The sequence below is a fragment of the Exophiala mesophila genome (genome assembly GCF_000836275.1).
Source record: "Exophiala mesophila strain CBS 40295 unplaced genomic scaffold supercont1.1, whole genome shotgun sequence".
NCBI classification, from domain to species: domain Eukaryota; kingdom Fungi; phylum Ascomycota; class Eurotiomycetes; order Chaetothyriales; family Herpotrichiellaceae; genus Exophiala; species Exophiala mesophila.
Window position 1 is genome coordinate 5788544 of NW_015622504.1, and position 24329 is coordinate 5812872.

A 24329-nucleotide genomic window follows, 5' to 3' on the forward strand; every position below is an offset into this window, starting at 1 on the left:
GCCTGGTTGAGTTTAGTTGATCCGCAGCTTTAGCATCAACAAGTGGCGCCGCCTGGCCCAGACATTCACCACAGCGTCAAAGGTCATCAAAACAGGCTGTCAGAGGCTGTCAAACAGTGTCAAAAGATGCAATCGCACTGGCAGTCCCATACTCCCATGCCCTCCATGCACCCCAGGCGTCGGTTCATCTGATGCTTAAAATTATTTGTTTCTACTGGCGTCGGATCTTAATCCCTGCGACGACAAGTTCCAAATCAACTTTTTACTTGGATGAGACCAACTTGCATGGGAACCATGGGCCGAGGGGGGCCACTCAGATTCGCTTATGTCGATCTTGGGCCTGTGCAGTAAGCGAATTGCGTATATGGCTGAAGCGAGAAACTACCTATGCCTGCACTCTGGAAGTGGGCGACTCTCTGAGGACGCATACAGTATGCCTATGCGCAGGCGCTGGTTTACCTAATGTTAGTCGGTCACTACCAGCCCAAGGGATTTGCCTTAGGTACCTTGGGTGCGTGGGACCTACCTAGTAGTAGGTACAATACCTGATCATCATCTCATTATTTACAGGACACGTCCATAACAATTCTATCAACCAATCTTTTCAACTGTGTGTCTCTCTGTCCCCATCCGTTTCTTGTGCTTGTACATGTTTCATGACGTCTACTCAGCTCATGCAACCAAGTTATCGCACTGGCTGCCACAATCATTCTCTTCCTACGCATTTCTTCAACGAGCCTTTTATCGTCTATCTGATCTAAGTAAGTAGGTAGTCCGGCAGGCTATCTCGATTCCATCAACCATGTCTCATCCTAGTCAAGCCTTGAAGAATCTCCACGGCCCCATTCCAATCTGCCATGTGAATTGACCATGTTAAGCCAGGAAAACATATCTCTCTCGACGTCACTTGGATCGTGTGGACCAGCTATTCTCCTTTCCACACCCTTGCACCACCAATCCACGTCTCCTTCACCTTCCCTTCGAGGTCCAAAATGGCAAAATCAGCTCGCCGTCCGGGTTCCAGCTTGCCCCGCTTACTCTGACCCATCAGATCTGCCACGTTCTCCGTCACACACTGAACCGCTTCGGCAAGATTGCACCCTGTGTAAGCGACAGCATTGCGCACACATTCGTCCAAGGTACAACACGACCCAATCAATGTTTGGGTGCCCTCGATGGTCACGCGGTTACCTTGTTTGTATTGCCCATGTGTGATCTGACTATTTCCTGCATATGTTCCGTCGGCAAGACCCGCGAGTTCGATGCTGTCGGTGATGAAGATGCATTTCTGCGGATCGGTACGCAGGCACATGGACACCACCGACGGATGCAGATGAATCCCATCGGGAATCACCGTGTAATGGACTCGTCCCGTGGACATGAGACCCGCTAGGCCAGGATTACGATGATGCATCGGCCCCATTGCATTAAAGACGTGAGTTAGCGCTCGAGCACCGAGTTGCACCGCAGCCAGTCCATCTTCGTAAGTGGCCGATGAGTGACCCAGAGAGATGACAAGGTCGGGGTAGTCTTGAAGCAGCTGGGTGATCAGGGCAGTGGAGCCTGGGAGTTCGGCGGCCAACGTGATGAGTTTGATGTGGCTTTCCAGGTTGTCGTGTCCATACAGCTCCGACGGGGAGATCTGGGTCGGATCCTGGATATAGCTGGCATTATGTGCGCCTTTGTTGACAGGATTGATATAGGGTCCTTCAACGTGGACGCCAAGGAGCGTGGCTCCCGAGTCAAAGTCTCGTGGTCTCAACACGGGAATGATCTAAGTAGACAGGATGGGGAATGCATCAGCATGACATGGCATGAGCAACGGCATGGTAGGTGGCTTGCAGTATCATAGATTGACTCACCTCCCTCCACCGTGATCTCTCCACTGTTGGTACTGTCGCCCACCAGGCCGTGACACCATGCTGTGCCTCGACTTGACTGACACGGAACAATTTATCCACCTCCTCATCACTGACACCACTCGTCTCATCACCCTGCGGCGACGAGCCCAGGCTTGTAAAATGCACACCCATCAAACCATTAGTCTGTAGATCAAGGAACCCTGGGGCTACGACCAAGCCCGCTAGGTCGATGCGCCGAACGCCCTGCTGCCGGTAGTAGTAGTTAGGTGTGATTTGCCCCGTGTCGGTGCTGAAATAAACATCTTGCGATATCAGTTCGCCCGAGATGCAGACGAGGCAGTTGGTGAAACAGACAAGTGACGTGTCCATGCTGGCGCATGAAGTCTTGCACCATCCAGATGACGCGAGTTCTCTAGTCTTGGAAAAAGGCTTCCCCTGCTCATCTGATTACGACGACCGTTGATACAAGATTCCAGCCAATCTTCATGCATTAACTTCGGCAACGATGTGGGCCTGGCTGATGGTCATCGATGATGTGGCATGGATAAGCGTGTAGATGATCGTCTTGTCCAAATGACAATTTCAACGAGATTATAATACTACACTATTTTATCATCGTTGAAATAATCAATTGCGGAGGAGGGGTAAAACCCGGCGGGTCAACCTCAAGCAATCCTAGTCCCATCAGGGGGCAGACTTGACAGCGCGGACCTTTCGGACTTGTGAGGCTTGAGAGGTATTGGCAGATCATCCCCAGGAATCAGCGTACGAATCATGCCCACAACTACGAATATAGTCGAATTCCCAGGTCTGATGCTTGGAAGAACATGTATGGACCCTCGACCGCTCGACTCTACCGTCTATAACAAGAAAAATATCCAGATACACCGGCGGACAGAGGGCCTGGATCGCAACCCCGGCCGATATACAGTACAGAGCCTCCATGTCCACGTCAGCTCATTATTGCTTGGCAATTGGTTATTGATCATTAATTAAGGCTATCAAGTGGCAAAGGTCCGCAGCTCTTGTCCAACAAGACGAGATAATTGCGTCGACGTTGTGGCAGGTTAGTTGTCTACCTCCTGGTCCGTGTCTTTGCTCCCCACACTCTGGCTCATCTTCGAGTCTGATCTCGACGGCTCATCATAGTCATCATGGTCATTATTCGTATCAACCGCATCGGGCTGAGTCTCATCAGCCACCTTTGGTAACTTTGGTGGCGCGGGGACGGTCCACTCCCATCGTCGTTTTTTCCGCCTCGACCGTTTCCAAGTGCCACTCGTCGTCATCATGGTTGAAGTTTCGGCCTGCTCAATCGTGCTGTCGCGTTCCATCTGAGCCCCGTTTGCTGCTGTTCGTTTCCTTCGCCCTCTTGGCGAAACCTCATCGACCCGAACCCGTCGATCAAGAGTCTCAGGGGAGGGGATCTGGGGCGTACGAGGGAGGTCTTCTTCTGATTCCGACCAAGACGTCTCGTCTTCGGATGAAGTCAGGTCTGCATGCCTCACCACGTAATCTTTGGTGACAATTTCCTCCTCCAGAACCGTGCGAAAAGACACCCGTTTTGGAGCGGGAAAGAAGACCCGGCGATTGCCTATACGTGGACTGTCGCCGCCGCCAGCCAGGGATGACCGTCGAATTGCCCATGCAACAGGGCTGTTTTTGAGAATTGGATGGACATTGTGCGGTAGATTGACTGAGTAAGGACCGGAGGACTGAGTGAGATTCCTCCTCGATGAATTGACCGGCGACGGGAGAGTTGTCGAGGGCGACGGTCTGTATGAGAGGTCGAAAGCATTGGTGAAAGTGTTCAGCCCCGTAGGGGTCGCTTCAACGGCAGATCTCGACGCAGACCGGCCACCCGTTTGAGCTACATATGTAGGAGGAATGTCGGAGGTCTGTAGAGACAATTTAGGCCTCTTGGATGTCATATGCTTCAAAACACAATGGCTCACACCAGAGGGTATAGGAGTAGATGGAGATGATGCTAGATCCAATCGAGATGGAACTGCAGTGGAGGTAGCCGCAGATATGGCCAGCATGGCTGACAAACACGTCTGCCACGATTGAATTGTCCACACGGTCAAGTGCCAGGTGTGTGAGATGAGTTCCGCCTGACCTCTCTTTAAGAATAGGTCGGTGTTTGAGAAAGTTTCGCTGGGCCTAGCCAGGGCGAGGAAACACGCAGGCTGCCAGACCAGATTTGGTGCTGAAGGCGTAGGCGCGAACTAGACTGATGGAGAGATTGCTGTCTATTGGCGTAGGATGGCATAAGCACATGCGCACCCTCTGCCAGGACAAGAATCCTCCACCGGTGGGGGTTTGTGCGAAAGATTTATACACGCCGCTAGCAAGCCTAAGGAGCATAGGCGAGGGTTGTACACAAAACGCCTGCTTAGGCGAGGCTCATGCCGAACTCGGACGCAGCAGACCAAGAGGAGAGTGTGTCCAAGAGAGACGAGACAGACACCCTAGATGTTCAAGTGAGGATTCAGGGCAGCTGATATGAGGTTGGCGACAGGTCACACTCCGCGTGGATCCGTCGGTTGGTTGGCCCAAAACTGACCGTTCACTTGGGATTTGCCGCCTACCTGTGGTCCAGAAGTCAAGTCCATTTTAAGGGTACCCATACAAGTAGATCCATCATTATTGTGCTTTTGACAAAAAGGGCATCGGACATCGGGAGTCTGCCGCCTCCGGTGAGAATGGCCACTGATCGTTGACCATTGACTTCTGGCCGTTGACCAGTGGACCAGTGATTAACCAGCACTGGCGGCACTTTGGTGGACCGGGGTCTGGACCAGGCGCTGCTTCAACGACGCTATGGATGGACCTTGGGATCCATCATGGCATTCAGCCTTCAAAGGTGCCTTTGTTGCTCTTCACTTTGCCATGCTTTTCGCCAGGCTCTTCCGCTGGAGGAGGACATTGGTTAGAATTTGCCATTGTGAGGACTTGGAATAGAGGCGAAAGAGCTGAGTTGGTTGTTGCCTGCAGACGAGTAGGGTCCGTAGTGGGGATTGCTCTCTATTTTCGGTGACAATTGACAGGATGGACCGGATCCAAGGGGCGATAAAAGTGTACGTACAGAGGCTCAATAGGGTACAAAACACCGTGCTTAGGCGTGCCCGTCAGGCTCGGAAAGGCAGAGCGAGGTCCCCAAGTCTCTCAACAGGCCCCCATTGGCCCCCAACAGTTCTGATTGGGGAGCCCCTCGGCCACCAGGGAACAAGGGGATAAGGGCCAAACAGGCGACCTGGACTCATGACTGTAGCTCGCCCACCGCAAAAGGGATCAAGTCAGCATCTTAAATTGTGGCACTGGCAGGGCAGTTGGCCACAGGAATCTCTGCGTACAAGCTACAAACTACCAATTTACGATAGCCTGAGGATGATGACCAGAGGCTTTTTTGAGGGTTGATATAAGAATAGCCACCCTTGCACGCCTGGTCCTGGTCCGGTGGCAGTTCGTTGGCACGCCTCTGCCTCCGTCTCGTGGCGACCAAAAACACCTTTGCTTGGTCACGTGTGACACCTCGAGATTTCCTACTGTACATAGAAACAATTGGCGAGATCTCAGATCTGTCATGGTGGCATTCACTCTAATTTAGTTCATGATATCTTTGATGCGCCTCCAATGCAAAAACAGGTACATTCGAATGGCAAAACCCACAACGCTCAACCATTTGAGTGGCGCTGTCCTCTGACTCCCACCCGTCTTCCTCAACGCTAAAGGGGGAATCACGCCTGACTGGCTTTGGGTTCGCTAGGTTATCCTTCTTCGATGCCACTACCACCGGACCTGTGTGCATGTCCTCCTTGTCTTTCTCCTCCTCCTCCTCCAAGACCTTGAAATCCTTGAGCACGGCGTCTTGGTATCGGAACATCTTGGCAATGTCCCGCCCCTCGCTGTCCTTGCTCTCGGCTGCCGTTTCGGCCATATTAGTAGCTGCAACGTTGATCAAGCTGAGGTTCCATCCCGCTGTTTCGTGGTGCAATTTGCGGAACATGGGTACCAGTGTATCTTCAACCAGTTTCTCCCCAAGAATCTTGGGCGACTCGGTCAGATTGAAGACGTACTGGGGCATCGGTCCTGATCGAGATATGCGTTGGAATGTCCTCGGTCTTATCCCGTCTGGCCCTGGAGGTGGGCGCGGTCTTGTGGTCAACCGTAGGGTTCGAGGATGCGCCATCCATCGGAGTTGGCGTCTGGCTTCTGGAGCCTCTGTGACTCCTTCATCACCATCGTCATCATCTTCTTCCAGGAGATCCATGTGCATTCGGCGAATCAGTCTTTCGCTCAGCAGTTGCAACTGCTTCTTGACTTTGTCGAAAGTGTCCAAGTACTTCATGTACGAATCCTCTTGACTAATCTGTGACGGCACGCGCTTGACTTTGCCCACCTCAGTGTCGTCGATGCCGTGGATCAACTCCCACACTTTCCCGCCAATCCCCCGTACGGAACCAGGGCCTCCCAGGATTTGTTCCAGAAGGTCTGGGCCCATGTTGGGGTAGGATCGGACATCCAGGACTTTGACCGATTCTTTGGTGCCCCCGTAGACCAGGCCATGGTCATATTCGGGTGGACGTTGTAGAACATGAGACCGGACTTTGTGGGACAACTTGAATCCAATGCCAGGGACTTTGCCGATGTCGTGGCTGTCTAGGAAATGGTTGATAGAATTGTCCGGTGAACCTATGGGCAAGTATGGAGGGAGCAAAGTCGTCTGATTTTTGGGCTTATTGACATTGCCCACTAACTTGGAGAGGACCTTGTTCGTGGCAATACCAACCGTCGCGGTGTAACCCTTTTGCTCCTCTAATTCCTGTCGCAGGTGCCGTGCAAGATGCGATCCAAGACATAGTCGCCGATGAAGATGCTGGTCCTGCTCGTTCAGAAGCTCCACAGGAAGTGGTTTGCTCGGATAAGAGGGCCCATAGATCTTGGAAGCATCGTATTCGAAACCGATCGTCGGATCCTCCTTGCTCAGGCAGAAGAACGAATGGGTCAGATCATTCTGATTCAACAAACCCATGTTGTAGTCCACCATATCCGTACAGTCGAGCCTGCAAACGATTAGAACATCATCATGTCGTGAGAATTGTTGCACCAACCACACTTCATCAAAGCCTAGTCGCTCGGCACGACCGCTCCAAACAGAAGATTGCAAATACTTGTAAAGATCCTTGGAGGCATTGCGAAATCTGGTCAAGTCCTCACCTAAAATGATGACCGCCTCTGGGCATATTCTTTTGGCTTCGGTGATGAGCTGCAACTTGTGCAAGCCACGTCTTCGCGCTTCATAGTTGCAGGTGACGACAATCTGTTTCTGTTGGATTGCTAGAGGAACACTCTTCAGGGCTGGATCCTCATTCTCGACAACGGAAGCGTAAAAGCAGTCGTAGTCGAAATGAATGATCAGCCTGTCGTCATGTCGTTGTAGACGGCGAGATTGATGCATACTACCAACAAGGACATGTTGGTATTTGGTGCATGTCTAGACAGAGCATCATTCAGAGATGATGAATGGAGTAATGTTGATGTAATGTTGATGGCGACTTGAAATAATGATTAGACTACCGAGTACCATGAGGAAGAGTGCCTGATGGGGTGAGGACATCATTGGCTGTCGCCTGCGCCTGTGACTGCAAGGGACTGAAGGGATCTGGAGTCGAGTGCCCGGACCAGCCTACTACTAAAGAACCAGTTAGGTGTCCCATGCCGTCCCTCGGTCCCTACGATAGGCCCTTGACCTCTACTGCTTAACTAATTAATTGCCCGAGAGCCCCCTCGGCCATGGACAGCCGTCGCCTTTAGCTTTCTCATTGGTCTCTTGACACGCGCCTCCGTCGCCCTCCACACACTACAGACCAGACCACAAACATCACGAATGTACACAGACCAGACCAGACGCATATGCGCACCTCCAACCACGACGCGACCTCCACCCTGTCTTGTTCAGCTTCACTATCCCATCCCTAGCAACGCGGCAGACATACACAGTGGCTTCCGCCCTTCACTTTGGTGTTATTATTCACAGACCGCAGCATAATCTATATGTATCGTCATCCACCGTATAGCTGACATCGGCGCGATCCCAGCCTCCTACGAGCCTTTCAATGTCTCAGCCCGGCCCTCCATTTCCTGGTGCCGGTGCCTACCCTCCATCCTCGAGTAAACTTCCCGATCGCACCGCTGTCAAGGCAGGCAGCAATCCAGCGCAGAGATATACCCAGTCAGCTCTTGGCCGGAGACCTGATCAATCATACCAATTCGCACAATCTTCTGGCGCGCCTCAGCCGCAGCATGGCGCGTTGGGTGCCAGGTCGAGCATGGAAAAGGAATCCAATGTCTTGAGTGAATTGAGTGAGGAGCAGAGAGATGAAATTAATGAAGCAGTATGGAGTCCTGTCGCAATCGCCATCACATTACCACGCTGACAAGTGCACCCACAGTTTGATCTGTTTGACCTCGATCGAGATCGTCACCTCGACTACCATGAACTTCGAGTCGCCCTGCGTTCGCTAGGCTTTACTCTGCCTAAACCCCAAATCGCCCAAATCATGCAGACCCACGGAGTTCCCAAACCACAGTTTAAAAGGGGCCCGCCCGGTAGATCGCAGCAGACATACCATTCAAGCCAACTCCTCATCTCCCAAAATGCGTTCCAGCGCGTCGCAGCGCAAAAGGTCCATGACCGAGATCCCGCTGAAGAGGTCGAGCGCGCTCTCCTTCTTTTTGATCCCGATCAACGTGGTTACATCGATGTCGAGGACATTCGCCGCGTGGCGCGTGAGCTGGGGGAGACCGGCCTCGAAGACGAAGAAATCCAAGCCATGATTGACGAGTTCGATTATGATGGCAACGGTACAGTCTCAAAGGAAGCCTTTTACGCCATCTGCCTGCAATGAGTCCCCATCTATCCACTCCAAAAATACGTTTGATCATGTCGATCACGTCGAAACCCGCACTGGATCTACATGAATGACTCGCATCAGTCCAGGGCTTGGGGGTTGTTGATGTGTCGGAGCAGATGCCCTGGTGTACCTCCCAAGGCGTGAGAAGGGGAAGACGCTACCAAGGCAGCTCAACCGCACCCTCCTTGGCTTTGTCTTTACCCATCACCACATCCCAATTGCCAATATCTCGAGTACCTCTCGGGGCCCAATACGTGCCGGTTTTCTCCATTCCAAAGTCATGCTCCACCCAGTCGGCTGTGATACGTGCAGCATCTCCTGGTTCGAGCGCACCGCCGTCATCCCAAAACTTGTCGAAACCCACACCCTTGGTCATTTCTGTCCGCATGAAACTTGGAACGTTAGCCTAGGCGTGGTTGAGGGAGAAGTACACTCACCTTGGATGAATCGAAGCTACGGCGATTCCCCGGTCTTTGAGATCAAAGGACAATTGCTTCGCCACCATGTTGAGCGCTGCCTTGGAACCGTGGTGTCCATAATTTCCTCCACCTTCCTGTTCGTGTCTGAGCGTGATTGAGCCAGACTCGGATGACACCAAGATCACCTTGCTGCCTTTGGATATGATCGAAGACTTGACCAGCTCCTGCACGACAAAAATTGGGGCTACGGATGACAGAGTATACATCTTGACCTGTTCGTCCCACTTTGCGTTGCCAAAATCCTCTGTGGCAAAGTACCCTGCAGTGATGATGACGGTGTTGACAGACTTTCCTTTCAATCCTGTGGCGAGGTCTTGGCCGACTGAGGGTTTGGAGAGATCGATGTCGGTGATCCATGAGATTTGATCGGGAGCAGGGCTTTCTGGCGGGGCATGTGAACGAGAAGTGGCATATACTGTGTACGAGAGGGTGTCGACATAGTATGATGTCAAGGCCTTGCCGAGTCCGCGCGTTGCGCCAACGATGAGAACGGAGGGCATGTCGATAGCGGCTAGATATCGCAGCAGGAGGAAGACGTGTTGGAAACTGACACTTGTGGTGGTGCAGGGGACGATTGGACTGAGATTAAATTGGATGACGGTTGAAAGTCGGGCAATAGGAGGATTCAAGGAGAGCAGTTGCTTGACCACCACGATAGATTATTTGATCTAGGATGAGTTGGTATTCAGCAAGATGATAACAAGGTTGCGCGATATCAGAAACGCGTCACATGAAGCACATGATCTCTTGTAGCATTGTATGTATACGGGGAAGGAGCCCGAGGCGCCCTCCGCGGGTGGTGGACAATGGAAGGTCCCCAAAGGTGGACAATACGTCATTCCATGTTCCGCAAAGAAGTGTCAACATTAGTGCATGGTTAGGTAATCACCGAATGCACGTGAATTTTGCGTTTCCTTGTCCAGTCCTGGCACCACTCCGGCAGACTCAATTGGTCCAGTGTTTAGTAGCCACCATCATCAGCGCCAGCGTGATCGTTCGAGACAGAGACAGAGCAATGATTGAAGAGACCATTTGATCCTCCATCCATCGACCACGTCGACCACGTCCAGTCAGGAAATCTTCCAAGTCCGCGACGCCCAACACCAAGCAACCCCCGAACACCGTAGAAATGGCGGATGCAGCCGACCCCGAGATCTCAGTGCCTGTGGAAGAAACACCGTCCCAACGACAAGCGCGAATCCGACGCCAGAAACGAGAGGCCAAAGTGACGGCAAATGCAACTGAACGTCTGGACAAGATCACTAGATTAAGTGGACGGTCGCCCGAACTCGGTAAGTGGCTTCTATTGCCAGCAAAGAGACAGAGCATAGGAATGTAAGCACGCGCTGACGCCTACGCATGGCGAATCCTAGTACGCAAGGAGACTCCCACTACACCAACACCTCCCAGATCTCTTACTCCCCAGATTCCTCCCCAGAGTACTTCTCAAAATGCACCCTCCGACGCCGAGCAGATGCGTTTGCAGGAAGAATATCTCCGTGCTTTGTTACGACAACCGAGTCCACAGGGAGCAGGAGGAGATGGGACCGTGAATCAAGGACAGCAAGATGAAGACCCCATGATGAAAATGCTACAAAGTATGATGGGAGGTATGGGGGCAATGGGCGATGCAGGCAATCCCAACGCTGTGCCTGACATGGCTGGCCTTGGTGCAGGGTTCAATGCAGACGACATATCCAAAGCTACCGGACTGCCCAAGTTTCTGACTGAGAAGCTGTTGGGAGGACCCAAGATGCCTCCGACCAAGGCGGAATTACAGACGGCCAGGTTGTGGAAAGTCGTGCACGTTGTCTTTGCCGTGCTGGCGGGACTGTACCTGGTCTTTATTGTCAACATGTCGACAGCGACATATGGCGAATCCCCACCCGCGCCTGCGACATTCCAGAACCCATTCCTGGTGTTTGCGACTGGGGAGATGTTGGTGCAGAGTACACGGGTCATCAGTAGGGGGACTTCGGGCAAACGCGGGCCTGGATGGTGGTTCCAGATGGTCAAGGAAGCCATTGGGGATGGTGCAATAGTTGTTTTCATACTGGGGATTACATTGTGGTGGAATGGAGCAGTATGATGACTTAGTTTGGTGGCTCCTCAGGAACATGCCGTCGTAGGTCTCTACCAAAAAAATAATGATTAACTAATGAATGGACAAATAGACTGTGTTACGAGGTAGATGGTGCTCATGGTAATCAAAGACTGTACGGCAATACCTACTGCGTTGGGCCACGTGGGCCCCTCAAGGCTGCGTAGCCGTAAGGCCAGGCTGCGAAACCGGCCACCCGGCCATATGTCCGTGGGTAAAGATGCTTTCCAGGCGAGTTTATCCGATAGGACTGCTGTCCGACATGTGGGATTTCCGCCAGTATTTCGGCCTACAGGCTCTGTACGAGTATGCGCGAGCGTATGATCTTTGTTTAGGCGAGCCTCGAGAGGATTTGATCATGCAAGCATGCAGCACGCGCACGCGCACGACCAGGCCCTAAAATCGTTACTCCCGGTCCGCAGATTTGGATTCGGATCTGGTTCGGCAACACTACTCCGTACTTTGAGTCAAGGACGGAATGGATGCATATCAAGTTACACATGGGACACATTCAAGTAACCAGCCGAGAGCCTATTCTATCCTCTTCAGGTCTTGAAATAGAAATTGTGGACGGAGATGGCACGGTGAGAGTCGAGGAAGGAACTGACGGAATAATCCTGGCCAGAATGGGCAAGTTCGATAACAACAAATAATAATGTTGAGAAAGGTCAAGGCTCGGTCGCAACATGAACATGACTCCTCGGCGTAGGTGACCGAGTCAGTGTCCTGCACAAGGCTTGCCAATATTGATCATTGATCGTGAAATCCAACAATGTCATGCCATGCCGCACCATGCCATTTGTTCCTAAACACCATGTTGATCAATTGGACTCCTCCTCCATGACGATCTTGGGAAATATTCAATGTTCTTGGGGGTCACTGGGGTCTGGTTTTCCTGCAATCTGGCACCTCTGATCGACGGGGGGTGATGTAAGGACAAGACTCCGCGTACAAGGTCAGGTAGGGCTCCCAGCGGGGCAACAATTTACAGACTCCAACGACATCCAGCTTGTGCATGATGGTAATCGCGTGGACGTGACTCGCAGGGAACCAGTCAGGACGTTCGGAACTCTATTGGCGAGTGCCGGAAAACGGCCACGGATCAAAGGATGGAGGGGCAAATTTGGGGGATAATTTGCAAGCAGCCTGACACTGGCTGACTGGCCGAGGGGGCTTCCTCCACTTCCCCGCAGCAGTACTCCGTAGAGAGCACCGAGGGAGGGAGGCACTGGAGGGAGGGGTGGTTTGAGAAGCTCACGGGCTATACTAAATACTCTTAGTGACTGGTTAGTAGTTGATAGTGGGAGTTTCTGTGCCTGAGCCTCCTCAATAATGAATGCAGGTCGCCCCTCGCCCCTCGCCCTCGCCCCTCAAACCCCTGCCCGGGCATCCCTACGAACTGGAACTTGCATCACCCACAACTCTATACTGTCACCTTATTAGTGCTCTGGACTCTGGACAATACGGAGAGTGACGGAGCAACAAGTCTCAAGTCTCAGAGCCATGTCGTCTCCCACCGCCCACGTCCCAGAATGGAACGCCTCTGCCGACTCTGACGTTGGGTCCGACAATGATTTCCCTTTTTCCCATATATTATTTGTTTGCCAGAGCCAGGATCGTCATCAGTTTACCATCCCCTCCGTCCCTCCTCCTCGTCACCAAACTCACTCTTCTCGACCGTTCCAGGTCCAGTTCACCTTGTCCCCTCTCCATTGCTCCAGCTTCTCCTGTGACGGCTGACCTCCACTCGTGCGCCCCTGTCTTATAAACCTCCAGCCCGCGCCCAACTTTCTCTCCACCTAGAAACCCTCCTTGTTGTTTGAATTTCAATTTACCTTCTCCGCACCCTCCCCCAAACCTTTGACCACCTCTGTCTCTCTCTCTATCTCTCGATTAGCCACCAGACAGCTTGCCCTCGCTGCAACCATGTCCGAGGGCAATACCAAACCCCCCAAGGGGCCCGTTGTAGTACGTTATTCGTCTCCTCTGTAGAGTTTCGAGGTCCAGAGCAAGACACGCGACTAACTGTCGATCCTAGCACGAGGCTCACGAGGTCGACACTTTCCAGTATGTCTTTGCACAAAATCCCACCCGTCAGGGCTCTGACAGCTTCATAGTGTTCCCAAACCTTTTTTCAAAAAAGGGCCCGGCAAAGCCCACATCAAAGATCTCGACGAATACTACTCATTATACAAGGAATCGATCGAGAAACCAGACCAGTTTTGGGGTCGAATGGCTCGAGAACTCTTGGACTGGCAGCAGGATTTCAAGACCGTCCGCACTGGTAGTCTCGCCGAAGGTGACACCGCCTGGTTCCTCGAGGGCCGTCTCAATGCCTCCTACAACTGCGTCGACCGGCACGCAATCAAAAATCCTGACAAGCCCGCCATCATCTATGAAGCCGACGAGACGAGTGAAGGCCGCACTTTGACCTATTCCGAGCTCCTGCGCGAGGTCTCTCGAGTAGCCTACACTCTGAAGCAGATGGGTGTCAAGAAGGGCGATACTGTCGCTCTCTACCTGCCCATGATCCCCGAGGCTGTCATCTCCTTCCTCGCAGTCACCCGTATTGGTGCTATCCACTCGGTTGTCTTTGCTGGCTTTTCTTCTGGCTCACTGGCCGACCGTATCCTCGATGCCAACAGTAAAGTCATCATCACCACTGACGAGGGCAAACGTGGTGGCAAGGTCATTGGAACCAAGAAAATCGTCGACGAGGCCCTCAAGAAATGCCCAGATGTCTCCCACTGCCTCGTTTATAAACGCACTGGCGCCGACGTCCCCTGGACCAAAGGCCGAGATTTCTGGTGGCACGAGGAGGTCGAGAAATATCCCAACTACATTCCTCCGGAGCCTGTGAACTCCGAGGATCCTCTGTTCCTGCTCTACACCTCTGGCTCGACCGGAAAGCCAAAAGGTGTCATGCACACCACCGGTGGCTACCTCCTTGGGGCTGCTATGACCGGCAAATACGTCTTTGACATTCACGACGACGATGTTTTCTTCTGTGGTGGTGACGTTGGCTGGATTACTGGTCATACCTACGTCGTCTACGCTCCCCTCCTTCTCGGCGTTGCGACCGTCGTCTTCGAAGGCACCCCTGCCTACCCCGACTTCTCTCGATACTGGGATGTCATTGACAAGCACAGCGTCACTCAGTTCTACGTCGCTCCTACCGCCCTGCGTCTCCTCAAGCGAGCCGGTGACGAGCACATTCACCACAAACTCGACAAGCTGCGAGTCCTGGGTTCGGTGGGTGAGCCCATCGCCGCCGAAGTCTGGAAATGGTACTTTGAGGCCGTCGGTAAAGAGGAGGCACACATTGTGGACACATACTGGCAGACCGAGACTGGTTCTCACGTGATCTCCCCCTTGGCCGGTGTCACTCCCACCAAGCCCGGCAGCGCTTCCCTGCCGTTTTTCGGCATCGAACCCGCCATTATCGACCCAGTGTCAGGCGAGGAGATCCAAGGCAATGATGTCGAAGGTGTCTTGGCCTTCAAGCAGTCGTGGCCAAGTATGGCCCGGACTGTGTGGGGCGCACACAAGAGATACATGGATACTTATTTGAACGTTTACAAAGGCTACTACGTGAGTTCGAATACCAGACCTTGGGCTGGTCCACCCTGCTGACATGATAACAGTTTACTGGAGATGGTGCCGGTCGCGACCACGAAGGATATTACTGGATCCGAGGCCGCGTCGATGACGTGGTCAACGTTTCCGGACATCGCTTGTCCACCGCTGAGATCGAAGCCGCCCTCATCGAGCACGACGGCGTCGCTGAAGCTGCCGTGGTGGGAATCAATGATGAACTCACGGGACAGGCAGTCAACGCCTTTGTGTCACTCAAGGACGGTACCGACCCCGGCGAAGCCACTCGAAAAGATCTCATCCTCCAAGTCCGCAAGTCCATCGGCCCCTTTGCTGCTCCCAAGGCCATCTTCATCGTTGATGACTTGCCCAAGACCCGATCCGGCAAGATCATGAGGAGAATTTTGCGAAAGATCCTGAGTGGGGAGGAGGACAGTTTAGGAGATACGTCGACGCTCAGTGACCCGAGCGTGGTGGACAAGATCATTGAAACAGTCAAATCCAGCAAAAAGAAGTAGGCGGGACTTTGGAGAAGGGAAAATGCTATGTGGAGACAAGATCTATCATCTCGGATGTGACATATACCCTGGGAAAGTTTTGGTCTGGGTCATATTTTGTCCCTTGCTGTAGTGGTCGCAAGAAATTTGGTCAACAGTGACACTGTGCCTAGTGGTAGGGCCCAACGAAATGCATTAGGCTGCAGCTGCGGTTGTGCGCAGTCCTTTGAATATGAGTCAGACGGTTTTGAAATTGACAGTATTTATTCCACCACTGGAAGCCTACCTAAGGTAAGTAACAGAGTTCTTTTCTGGACCAGGCTCTGTAACTTTTGCTTCTGAATGAATCATTTTGAGGTCCGGTGACATAAGATGCTAGAATTGGGAGCTTCTCACAGACTCATCGCTCCTGGTAAACAGACGGGCGCTGTAATATATGGAGGCATCCACTGTGTTTGTCTGTATCTGACCTTTCCTGCCTTCCTGCCTGCACACATCTCCACGTGCCTTGGCAAATGCCCACCTGACACAATCACGTGATCAACTCCCTCCTCCTGCGCCAAATCTCTCCACTCATCATTCTCTACCTCCTTGGGCGCGTGTTGGCATCTCTTTTTCCCATCATCAACGCTCGGTTGACACGAGTCCTGTTCCTCGACCTCGTTCTTCCGTCTCTCGCATCGAGTCTTTGCAGGTCTGCATTGGCTGCAGCAGCCTTGCTCCAGCTGCTGCCTGCACTTCTTCAGACCCGGAATTCCTTTGCCGTCTTCCGTCTGCTCAGGCGCGTCACCTCAAGGCTCGTGCTCGATCGTGACCTTTGATCTTTCTGTTCCCTCAACTCCTTTCTCACCCACTTATCGACCTCCCTTCGAGTTCCTCCATCAAGCCTTCGAAGATTGCGCGACGCGCTTCCCTCCCCGGCAACATGTCGTTTGGTAGCGGCGGCACTGGGTTTTCTTTTGGCTCCAACAATACAAATTCCAATACATTTGGAGGTGGTTCGGCCTTTGGGACCAACACTTCAAATACTGGTATGTTCATCTTTTTTTCCCGTCATTTCTTCCCGCAGAAAGTGCTGAAATCGGCCGCACAGGGACGTTTGGTTCTGGATCTGGTGGCACTGGATTTGGCACTGGCACCTTTGGCTCAGGCTCCGGCGGCTTTGGCTCCAACACTGGAGGTACGTTACAACTTGGATATTTCACTCTGCCTGACTTCACTCTTGCCATCTTCACCAGCCGCATCAGGAGTCTGCAATATTTTCATCACCTCTCCTGATCTGCCATTTTCCTCAATTGACCTGACCGACAATTCCCCACCCTTCCCTCACCATCCGTTTGCCTACAAGCTTATCACCCACCATGTCAAAATCACTTTATCCCACCATCAAAGACCTCGACTCGCGTGCGAGCCAGTCGCCGTCTGGCACTGGGGCACAAAATGTTGCAGGCCGCTCGCGTCTCGTTAATGCAGATCCCGGCCAAAAGACGATGCTGACCACGAAAATAGGAACTGGCTTCGGAAACAATACCAACAATTCGACCTCTCTGTTTGGCAACAAACCCGCATCAAGCCCATTCGGCTCAAATACCAACACAGGCACAGGCCTTTTTGGCAATTCCTCGAGTAATACTGGCTTCGGTGCCTCCACTGGTGGCTTTGGGTCAAACACCAACACTTCTGCCTTCGGAAGCAACACCAACACAACTGGCTCGGGCTTCAGTTTTGGAAACACAGCCAACAAGCCTGCTTTTGGGTCCAGCACTCCATCGGCGCCGCTATTTGGCCAGGGTGGTTCAGGCACAACAGGCGGTTTTGGGTCGTCTACCAATACCTTTGGTGCCGGCACTGCTCTCGCCGGCCAGACTCCTCCAGCTCCAGGCACCGCAGTCACCCCCTTCAATCCCTTCATCGAAAAAGACGGCACGAGTCCTCTTAGTAGCGCATATCAAAGTTTGACCTTCCAAGAGCCCTACAGTAAATACTCGTTTGAAGAGCTTCGACTCGCGGATTACAACGCCGGCCGTCAATTCGGAAACAACTCCGGCCAGGCTGGCGGCTTTGGTTCTTCCACCTTTGGCGGATTTGGCTCCACCAACGCCAGTACTGGCTTCGGAAACAACCAAGGTTCTGGCTTGTTTGGAAACAACAATGCATCATCATCCGGTGGATTTGGATCCAATACTACGACCACCGGGCTAGGCTCAGGCGGCCTTTTTGGCAGTAAACCTGCAAGCGGTGGTCTGTTTGGCTCACAATCGTCCGGTACTACAGGAGGTGGCTTGTTCGGCACAGCCAACAACACCTCCAACACTGGCTTTGGTGCAGGTGGTGGCGGTCTTTTCGGCAACAACAACAACCAAAACAAGACTACTCCCTTTGGAGCATCCACCACGCCTTCATTCTCTTTCGGTGCAAGCAATACAAACACCAACACCAACACTAATACCGGTGGTGGCTTGTTTGGAAATAACAACACCGCAAATACTAATAACCAGTCTGGTGGTGGTCTCTTTGGCGCGAATAATCAAACCCAGCAGCAAGGCGGAGGCCTGTTTGGAAACAACAACAACAATCAACAAAAGTCTTTGTTCGGTGGCACTACTACTGGCTTTGGATCATCTACGACCCAGAATCAGTCATCTGGGGGATTGTTCGGCAACACCAACACAAACACTGGTGGTGGCCTCTTTGGTAACGCGAATAGCCAACAAAATACCAACACAGGAGGTGGTCTCTTTGGGTCCGCCAACAACTCCAATGCGGGAACCTCGATGTTCGGAAATAATAACGCCAACAGCCAACAGAAACCAGGGGGGCTTTTTGGCTCCTCTTTTGGTACCAACAATGCCTCCAACACCGGTGGTGGTCTGTTCGGAAATTCGACCAACAACAACCAGCAGGCCGGAGGCTTGTTTGGGAATAACAACAACACGAACTCTGCCTCCGGGTTCTCCTTTGGAAACTCGGCAAACAAGCCCGCGACTGGTGGCCTTTTCGGGAATACCACCAACAACCAACAGAGCCAGTCCGGTGGTCTTCCGTCTTTTGGAGGTCTTTTCAACAATTCGACAAACAATCAGCAAAACTCCCAGCAACAGCAAGATTTCCGAGTATCGTCTCTGAACGACCCTAACCCCTATGGGCAAACCTCGATTTGGACGGGCCTACCCGTCCCAACACCGGATAATTCCAAGCCGATCTACACCCCACTGACGGCGACCCAGAAGCTGAAGGAAAGCCAGTCTAAGCCACCCCCAAGTCTACGACTCAACCAATCGAGGTACATGACTCCTCCCCGTCGACAAGGTGGCTTTGGATTCTCATACTCCACTTACGGCACACCAAATAGTGCTGCCAGCACTCCCGGTGGAGGAAGCTTAACATCGAGCTTGTATGGAAATCGCAGTTTCAATGCCGGGAGTCTTGGCCGCTCGTTTGGGAAGAGTGCTTCTGCCAGCAATCTCCGATCGCAATTCAACGGGGGCGGCGATGGCGACAGTGTGCTAAGCCCGAACGCATTCAATGCAAGTCATACTAGATGGTCAGGAGGAAACACCCGTCGATTGACAATCGATCGAAGCATTCGAACGGACCTTTTCAGTCGTCCCTCGCTGCCTGCTTTACCCTCTCCAAATGTTGCCGAGCCCAACACCAACGGCGTTGCTGAATCCACACCAGCAAACCCGGAACCTGCGCCAAAGTCGAGTGGCCTCAAAAAGCGTGTAAGCTTTGATCAAGACACGACAGGTGGGACCAATGGAATTCTCAATGGCAGCTCTGGCGCCTTGGTTAGAGTTGACAGTGAGGATTCCACCCCTGAGCCTGAGGGTCGAACTAGAAGCTCAAATGGCAGTGCTACTCCCGAAATGCAACAGGTTCGGGGTAATGAACTCGCTGTTGTACCAGAGGACCGAGCTTCAGACCACGTTAGCCCTAAGAAGGCCACTGTCGAGGCTAAACCTGACCCCCAACCAGGCGATTATTGGATGAAGCCTACTCGTGCAGAACTCAGTCGCATGCCGCGTGAGAAGCTCCAAAAGTTCACTGGCTTTCAGGTCGGCCGCAAGGGCTGTGGTTATGTCGTGTTCAATGGCCCCGTCGATCTTACGTCGGTGCCATTCGATGACCTCTATGACAAGATTGTGGAGATCCGTCTTCGTTCTATTACGGTCTATCCTGATTCGAGCTCCAAGCCGCCCATGGGTAAGGGTCTGAATGTCCCGTCAACCCTTTACATTGAAAATTCATGGCCTCGTGCACGAGGTCATCCATCTTCTGCGACTAGTGGTCCAGTCTTTGATAAGCACGTCAACCGCTTGAAGAAGATGGCTAATACAGAATTCATCAACTACGACGTGACAACCGGTGTTTGGACCTTTAAAGTTCCCCACTATACTCGCTACGGTCTGGACTACGACGACGACGACGACTTGAGCCAAAGTCAAATTTCCGCGCCGCCTCAGTCTTTGAGCAGCTCAAATTCGGGCATGGAGGTTGACGTCGACGCCCAAGATAGCTATGATGACGAGGATGACGAAGACGATACGTTTGCGTTCAAACAAAAAAATCTGCCTGGACAGTTTGGGAGACGTTCTGGCATTGACGACTATGATGATACCGCTTACTCCGCACAGGAGATGGACGACAATTCCGCCATTGAAATCAACGACCAATCTGATGATGACGATGCTGAAATTGGTGGGCAGGACGTACACATGGCGGGTTCGTTCCCGCCACCAGCAATTGCAGCCAGCGCCCTCGATTTCGATAGCCCTAAACGACCGATCCTCAGAGCCAATCTGATGGACACTCCAGGCAAACCCCTCATCTCTCTTGATGGTGACTGGGCTGAACAACTCCAACGCACCATCTCACCTCGCAAGCAAAATCGAGATGCATTGCGTAACGTCCAAAGCAAGATCCTGCTTGACCGCACATTTGTGCCGATCCAGCCACAATCAAACGCAACACTAGCCAAAAAGAACGAATTCAGAACTAGTATCGACATAATGAATTCACTCTTTAATCGGACTGAAGACCCCGCGGCGGTCGGAAGGAAGGGGATGCAGGGTCAGGCTACGCCGGATTTCGAGGTTTGACAACACTCTTTTTCTTATTTATGCACAATCATTGGTGACCCGTCCTTGGATGTACGGGAGCCGTTCAGGTCCTCAGCACCTCATCTCAGTCATGTAACTGGTCAAGTCGAGCCAGTCAAGTCAGGGTCATGTTTGTAATTGTGTCGAGGGCATTGTCGAGCTGAATTCCACGACCTACTATTGCCATTGTGCATGGTTATATGACGCTTCTATCAACCCTTGCCTCCTCCCTTACTCCCCTTGAGATCGAACTCATGGCATCATCCACCGTCTAGATAGATACACCCAAAATGAAAACAGAAATTTGTACTAACTATTCATGTCTTTTGATCATTTTAGTTGCCTTATGCCAAGCGACCAAAGACGTTTCAACCTCAATCGGCTACGAGTACCAATCCCGCCAATGATATATTCGCGGACGCCGGGGTCGATGCCGACGAAGAGCGATCCCCGGGGCAGCCTTCATTCAAGCCGAGGTTTACGGCGAAGGATGGATTGGTGTATCTTGGAGCGGAGGATGATGGTGCTGATAAGGTCGAAGCCAAAACCCCCGCTGGCTGGACGACAAAAGCGTTGCTTGGGGACGTCAAGATTACTTCCCTTCGCGGTAGCGGCACGGTAAGTTTTGGCTAGGTTTACCACATTCATCTCATCTTTCTCTTGGCTCGCCTTCTTTCTTTTTAGGCCTCTCGAGACTTTTGACTAACTCATCATAGAATGGGGTGGGTATCACAGACGCGACGTCCATAAAAGCCCTCCTCGCCGACACGAATATCAGGTTGGTCGGATCCGCGCCCTTCATCACTCATCTCTCTTTGGCCTTCTCCCAAATTCGGGATCGCTTGATTCAGGAACAATCAGCTTCACAGATTGAACTGGACATCTACGAACTATTACACATCCTTTTTGACGAGTATGAAGATGAGTTCTCCTCGGGGCTCAGCCATCAACAGAAGCAGGAATTTGAGGATCGAATTCGGAAGGATCGTGTTTCGAAATTTCTCTCCGAAACCATCTGGCGCCGTCATGGAGAAAAGATTAAATCAGCGGAGAGATCGAAAGGAAGTGCCGCCACCACAGCTATCTTGTACCTCACTTCGAGAAACATCAAGGCAGCGTCCGACGTGCTATACGCAGAGAAGGATTTCCATTTAGCGCTCTTGATCGCACAGCTTGAAGGCATTGATAAGCCTGCTCAGGACATGATAACGGAGCAAATTTCCGCATGGCGTGAACAGAACATCGTTTCCGAAATGACGGAAGAGATCCGTTGCCTCTACGAGATTTGTGCTGGCAACATTGGAATCTGCGAGGGAAAGGACAAGGTTGCTGCCGAAGACCGTGCGTCGACATTCTCTATTTCGGAAAAGTTTCAACTCGACTGGCTGCAAACATTTGCCCTAGTTCTATGGTATGGACGGAATAAGTCGGGGGCCATTGAAGATACCGTCGCAGAATTCCAAGAGCGGCCACTGGAAGAAGGTACTGCTTCCCCGGTAGATGGAAACGGAAATGAAGATCCTCTGTGGGTTCTCTTGAAGCTATATGCTTCAAGAGTCACAGGTGGCAGACCCGGCGAAGGCCCTGCGTTCCCCCAAGGTCTATCAAGCTTGTTGGAGGTTTGGAATTCGCAGAAGATATTTCGTCTGCATCACAGTATGGCAGGTGGTATTCGTGGTCTCAATATTGACCAGGCGAAAGCAGAGGAATTGGCCAACACCCTCTCGTTCGAGTATTCTTCACGTGGGGACGTGGTTGGAGCAGTTTACGCACTACTGCACCTTCACAACGCCGACGCCCGCGGCAACCAAATCAAGCAGCTCCTCGAGAAACATGCTGCGATGCTGCCTGATCCTACGGAAGCGGGAGTACCACAGGAGCAGAATCTGTTTGTGCTGCTGACCGAAGGACTTAGAGTGCCACCGGAGTGGCTTTACAGTGCCAAAGCGCTGTTTGCCAGATCCATCAATGACTCAGAAAAGCAGCTGGAATACCAGCTCCGAGCAAGTGATTACGCTGCTGCTCACGAGACATTATTGCGGAGAGTGGCACCCGCTTTGGTGATTGATGAAGATTGGCCACGATTGACGTCGACACTGGAGCTCTTTGGGGAAGACGCCGAGAGTAGAGTTGGGGCTGTAGAATGGAGTGAAGGCGGTGGTGTTTATGAAATCTTTGTCACTCTGATGAACTTGGACGCGACCAAGGCTTCTGGGACATCTTCGAAGAATCAACAGAGAGGACTGGTGAGACGCCTGACCACAATCCTGAGACAACTCAATCTCAAGGGAGAAAATCGCGGGTCACTCGGCACAGACAAGGAAAGACTAGAAGAAAGAGTGGCTTTGAGAGAGATGGGGCGAAAGGTGGCGGATCTAATGCAAGTTGAAGACGAGCAGGCAGCAACGCTTGCTGAAAAGGTGAGTTGCTACTCCCGTCCGGTGTGGACTTGAATTTGGATCGCGGATGAACTGACATTGATACAACAGAAAGCAATGCTGGATCTACCACTTGCGGCGGATGCAAAATTGAGCCATGCTCGTGCTCTAGGAGTAGCATACTATCGCGGGTTGATGGCTGCGGCGAGTTGAACAAGTCTGGACAGGGCGAGAGGCCATAGTAATGCAAAGTCACGGGTGGATGCTTGATGTGTATGTTGTGATGAAGGCTGATGTGGGTAGACGCCAAGAATAGAGTAGATTAAGTAAGGGTCTTGGATGATTTCCTAAAGACCCCAGAATCTGGTCTCGAGTTCCAAATGTTAGTTCTCGACAAGATTGCTAGTCGCGAGCAGGTAATGTGGTGTGGTACCCCCAGACCATGATGGGTATGGTATGTTTATACCTGGTAGGGATGATAGTTGTCGTATGATTACCTAAGCACATGAGCGGATTTGGGAAAAAGAAAAAGGGGCTTCAGTCAATGCACGTGACAGAGTCAATATCGACAGCCAATCCTACAATGCTTATATAATACTGCATAGTCTTGGCAGTGTATATAATAGCCTTGCTCCTTCCTCAGGTCCTCCGATCTCTTTCAAGAACCATCGACTTCATAATCAAAACATCCGTCTTCTTCATCCACGAAGATACCACTGTTTCACCTGTCGAGATTTCTGGACTATTTGGTATAGCCAGCCCGGCTTGCTCTTCCAGACACCCTCAGACTCCTCGAACTTCTTCTGTCCGAGTGTTGACGTTTCACACTACATATGCTCCTCAACTCTCCATCAAGACGACCCACGGGTCTTACCACACCTCTTTAGTGCTGAGGGCGACTTTGAACACACGGCTGTGTTTCAACTCTAATTCTGCCAGGACTTGTTCTCCATATGAGTCCCTAATCTATCTATGGATCCTTTGTCAACCATGAAATCACCCCGAGGCACACCATCACAGTGCTTTAGGAGGACTTCATGAAGTGGACTGGCATGACAATAGTGTCTCTCCGGACCTCTTTCATGCATCCTGGTCCATCCCGTACTCAGGCAAGCGTGTGAGTTGTCCGTCCCAGATCAACAAGGGGTCCGCTGGTTTATATTCTCTGGTTCTCCCCCCCCTGTTTTATCATCATTGATAAATCCTGCATGACTGACTTCCTACTAACGCGAAAGTCATGCCTGGTTGCCGTGATCGCCGATTTTGCGAGTAAGAGTGCTCCCATATGTGCGTGGCCATCAACAAGTTAGGTAATCCAAAAGCTAACCGGACAAGGACTGTCTGCTGAGGTGTGAGTTTGCTCCAGCGACCCCACCCTGATATTTTGGATCCCAGTGCC

At 52.1% G+C, this 24329-nt stretch overlaps 8 protein-coding genes across 8 annotated transcripts; 4 read left to right on the forward strand and 4 right to left on the reverse strand.

Annotated features, from left to right (window-relative positions):
• Positions 1 to 724: 724 nt before the first annotated feature.
• Positions 725 to 2425, reverse strand: PV10_01832 (N-acetylglucosamine-6-phosphate deacetylase). Its single transcript, XM_016366077.1, has 2 exons — positions 1863 to 2425; positions 725 to 1774 (listed from the first exon to the last, which is right to left on the reverse strand). Exons 1-2 carry the CDS (start codon positions 2229 to 2231, stop codon positions 926 to 928), a joined length of 1218 nt encoding a protein of 405 aa, XP_016229726.1. The 5' UTR covers positions 2232 to 2425; the 3' UTR covers positions 725 to 925.
• Positions 2426 to 2831: 406 nt separating this feature from the next.
• Positions 2832 to 4225, reverse strand: PV10_01833 (uncharacterized protein). Its single transcript, XM_016366078.1, has one exon. It carries the CDS (start codon positions 3902 to 3904, stop codon positions 2930 to 2932), a length of 975 nt encoding a protein of 324 aa, XP_016229727.1. The 5' UTR covers positions 3905 to 4225; the 3' UTR covers positions 2832 to 2929.
• A 1220-nt stretch (positions 4226 to 5445) lies between these two features.
• PV10_01834 (uncharacterized protein) lies at positions 5446 to 7401 on the reverse strand. The gene is made up of 2 exons (XM_016366079.1): positions 6977 to 7401; positions 5446 to 6928 (listed from the first exon to the last, which is right to left on the reverse strand). The coding sequence occupies exons 1-2, from the start codon at positions 7321 to 7323 to the stop codon at positions 5464 to 5466; spliced, it is 1812 nt and encodes a 603-aa protein (XP_016229728.1). The 5' UTR covers positions 7324 to 7401; the 3' UTR covers positions 5446 to 5463.
• A 557-nt stretch (positions 7402 to 7958) lies between these two features.
• PV10_01835 (uncharacterized protein) lies at positions 7959 to 9969 on the forward strand. Its single transcript, XM_016366080.1, has 2 exons — positions 7959 to 8260; positions 8318 to 9969. The coding sequence occupies exons 1-2, from the start codon at positions 7982 to 7984 to the stop codon at positions 8771 to 8773; spliced, it is 735 nt and encodes a 244-aa protein (XP_016229729.1). The 5' UTR covers positions 7959 to 7981; the 3' UTR covers positions 8774 to 9969.
• Positions 8258 to 9979, reverse strand: PV10_01836 (uncharacterized protein). Its single transcript, XM_016366081.1, has 2 exons — positions 9217 to 9979; positions 8258 to 9171 (listed from the first exon to the last, which is right to left on the reverse strand). Exons 1-2 carry the CDS (start codon positions 9756 to 9758, stop codon positions 8937 to 8939), a joined length of 777 nt encoding a protein of 258 aa, XP_016229730.1. The 5' UTR covers positions 9759 to 9979; the 3' UTR covers positions 8258 to 8936.
• A 242-nt stretch (positions 9980 to 10221) lies between these two features.
• On the forward strand, positions 10222 to 11426 carry PV10_01837 (uncharacterized protein). The gene is made up of 2 exons (XM_016366082.1): positions 10222 to 10550; positions 10632 to 11426. The coding sequence occupies exons 1-2, from the start codon at positions 10388 to 10390 to the stop codon at positions 11345 to 11347; spliced, it is 879 nt and encodes a 292-aa protein (XP_016229731.1). The 5' UTR covers positions 10222 to 10387; the 3' UTR covers positions 11348 to 11426.
• A 1471-nt stretch (positions 11427 to 12897) lies between these two features.
• Positions 12898 to 15822, forward strand: PV10_01838 (acetyl-coenzyme A synthetase). The gene is made up of 4 exons (XM_016366083.1): positions 12898 to 13327; positions 13398 to 13426; positions 13477 to 14950; positions 15004 to 15822. The coding sequence occupies exons 1-4, from the start codon at positions 13286 to 13288 to the stop codon at positions 15469 to 15471; spliced, it is 2013 nt and encodes a 670-aa protein (XP_016229732.1). The 5' UTR covers positions 12898 to 13285; the 3' UTR covers positions 15472 to 15822.
• A 239-nt stretch (positions 15823 to 16061) lies between these two features.
• PV10_01839 (uncharacterized protein) lies at positions 16062 to 23327 on the forward strand. The gene is made up of 6 exons (XM_016366084.1): positions 16062 to 16481; positions 16544 to 16630; positions 16960 to 20546; positions 20892 to 21170; positions 21269 to 22972; positions 23042 to 23327. Exons 1-6 carry the CDS (start codon positions 16376 to 16378, stop codon positions 23141 to 23143), a joined length of 5865 nt encoding a protein of 1954 aa, XP_016229733.1. The 5' UTR covers positions 16062 to 16375; the 3' UTR covers positions 23144 to 23327.
• The last annotated feature ends 1002 nt before the right edge of the window (positions 23328 to 24329 follow it).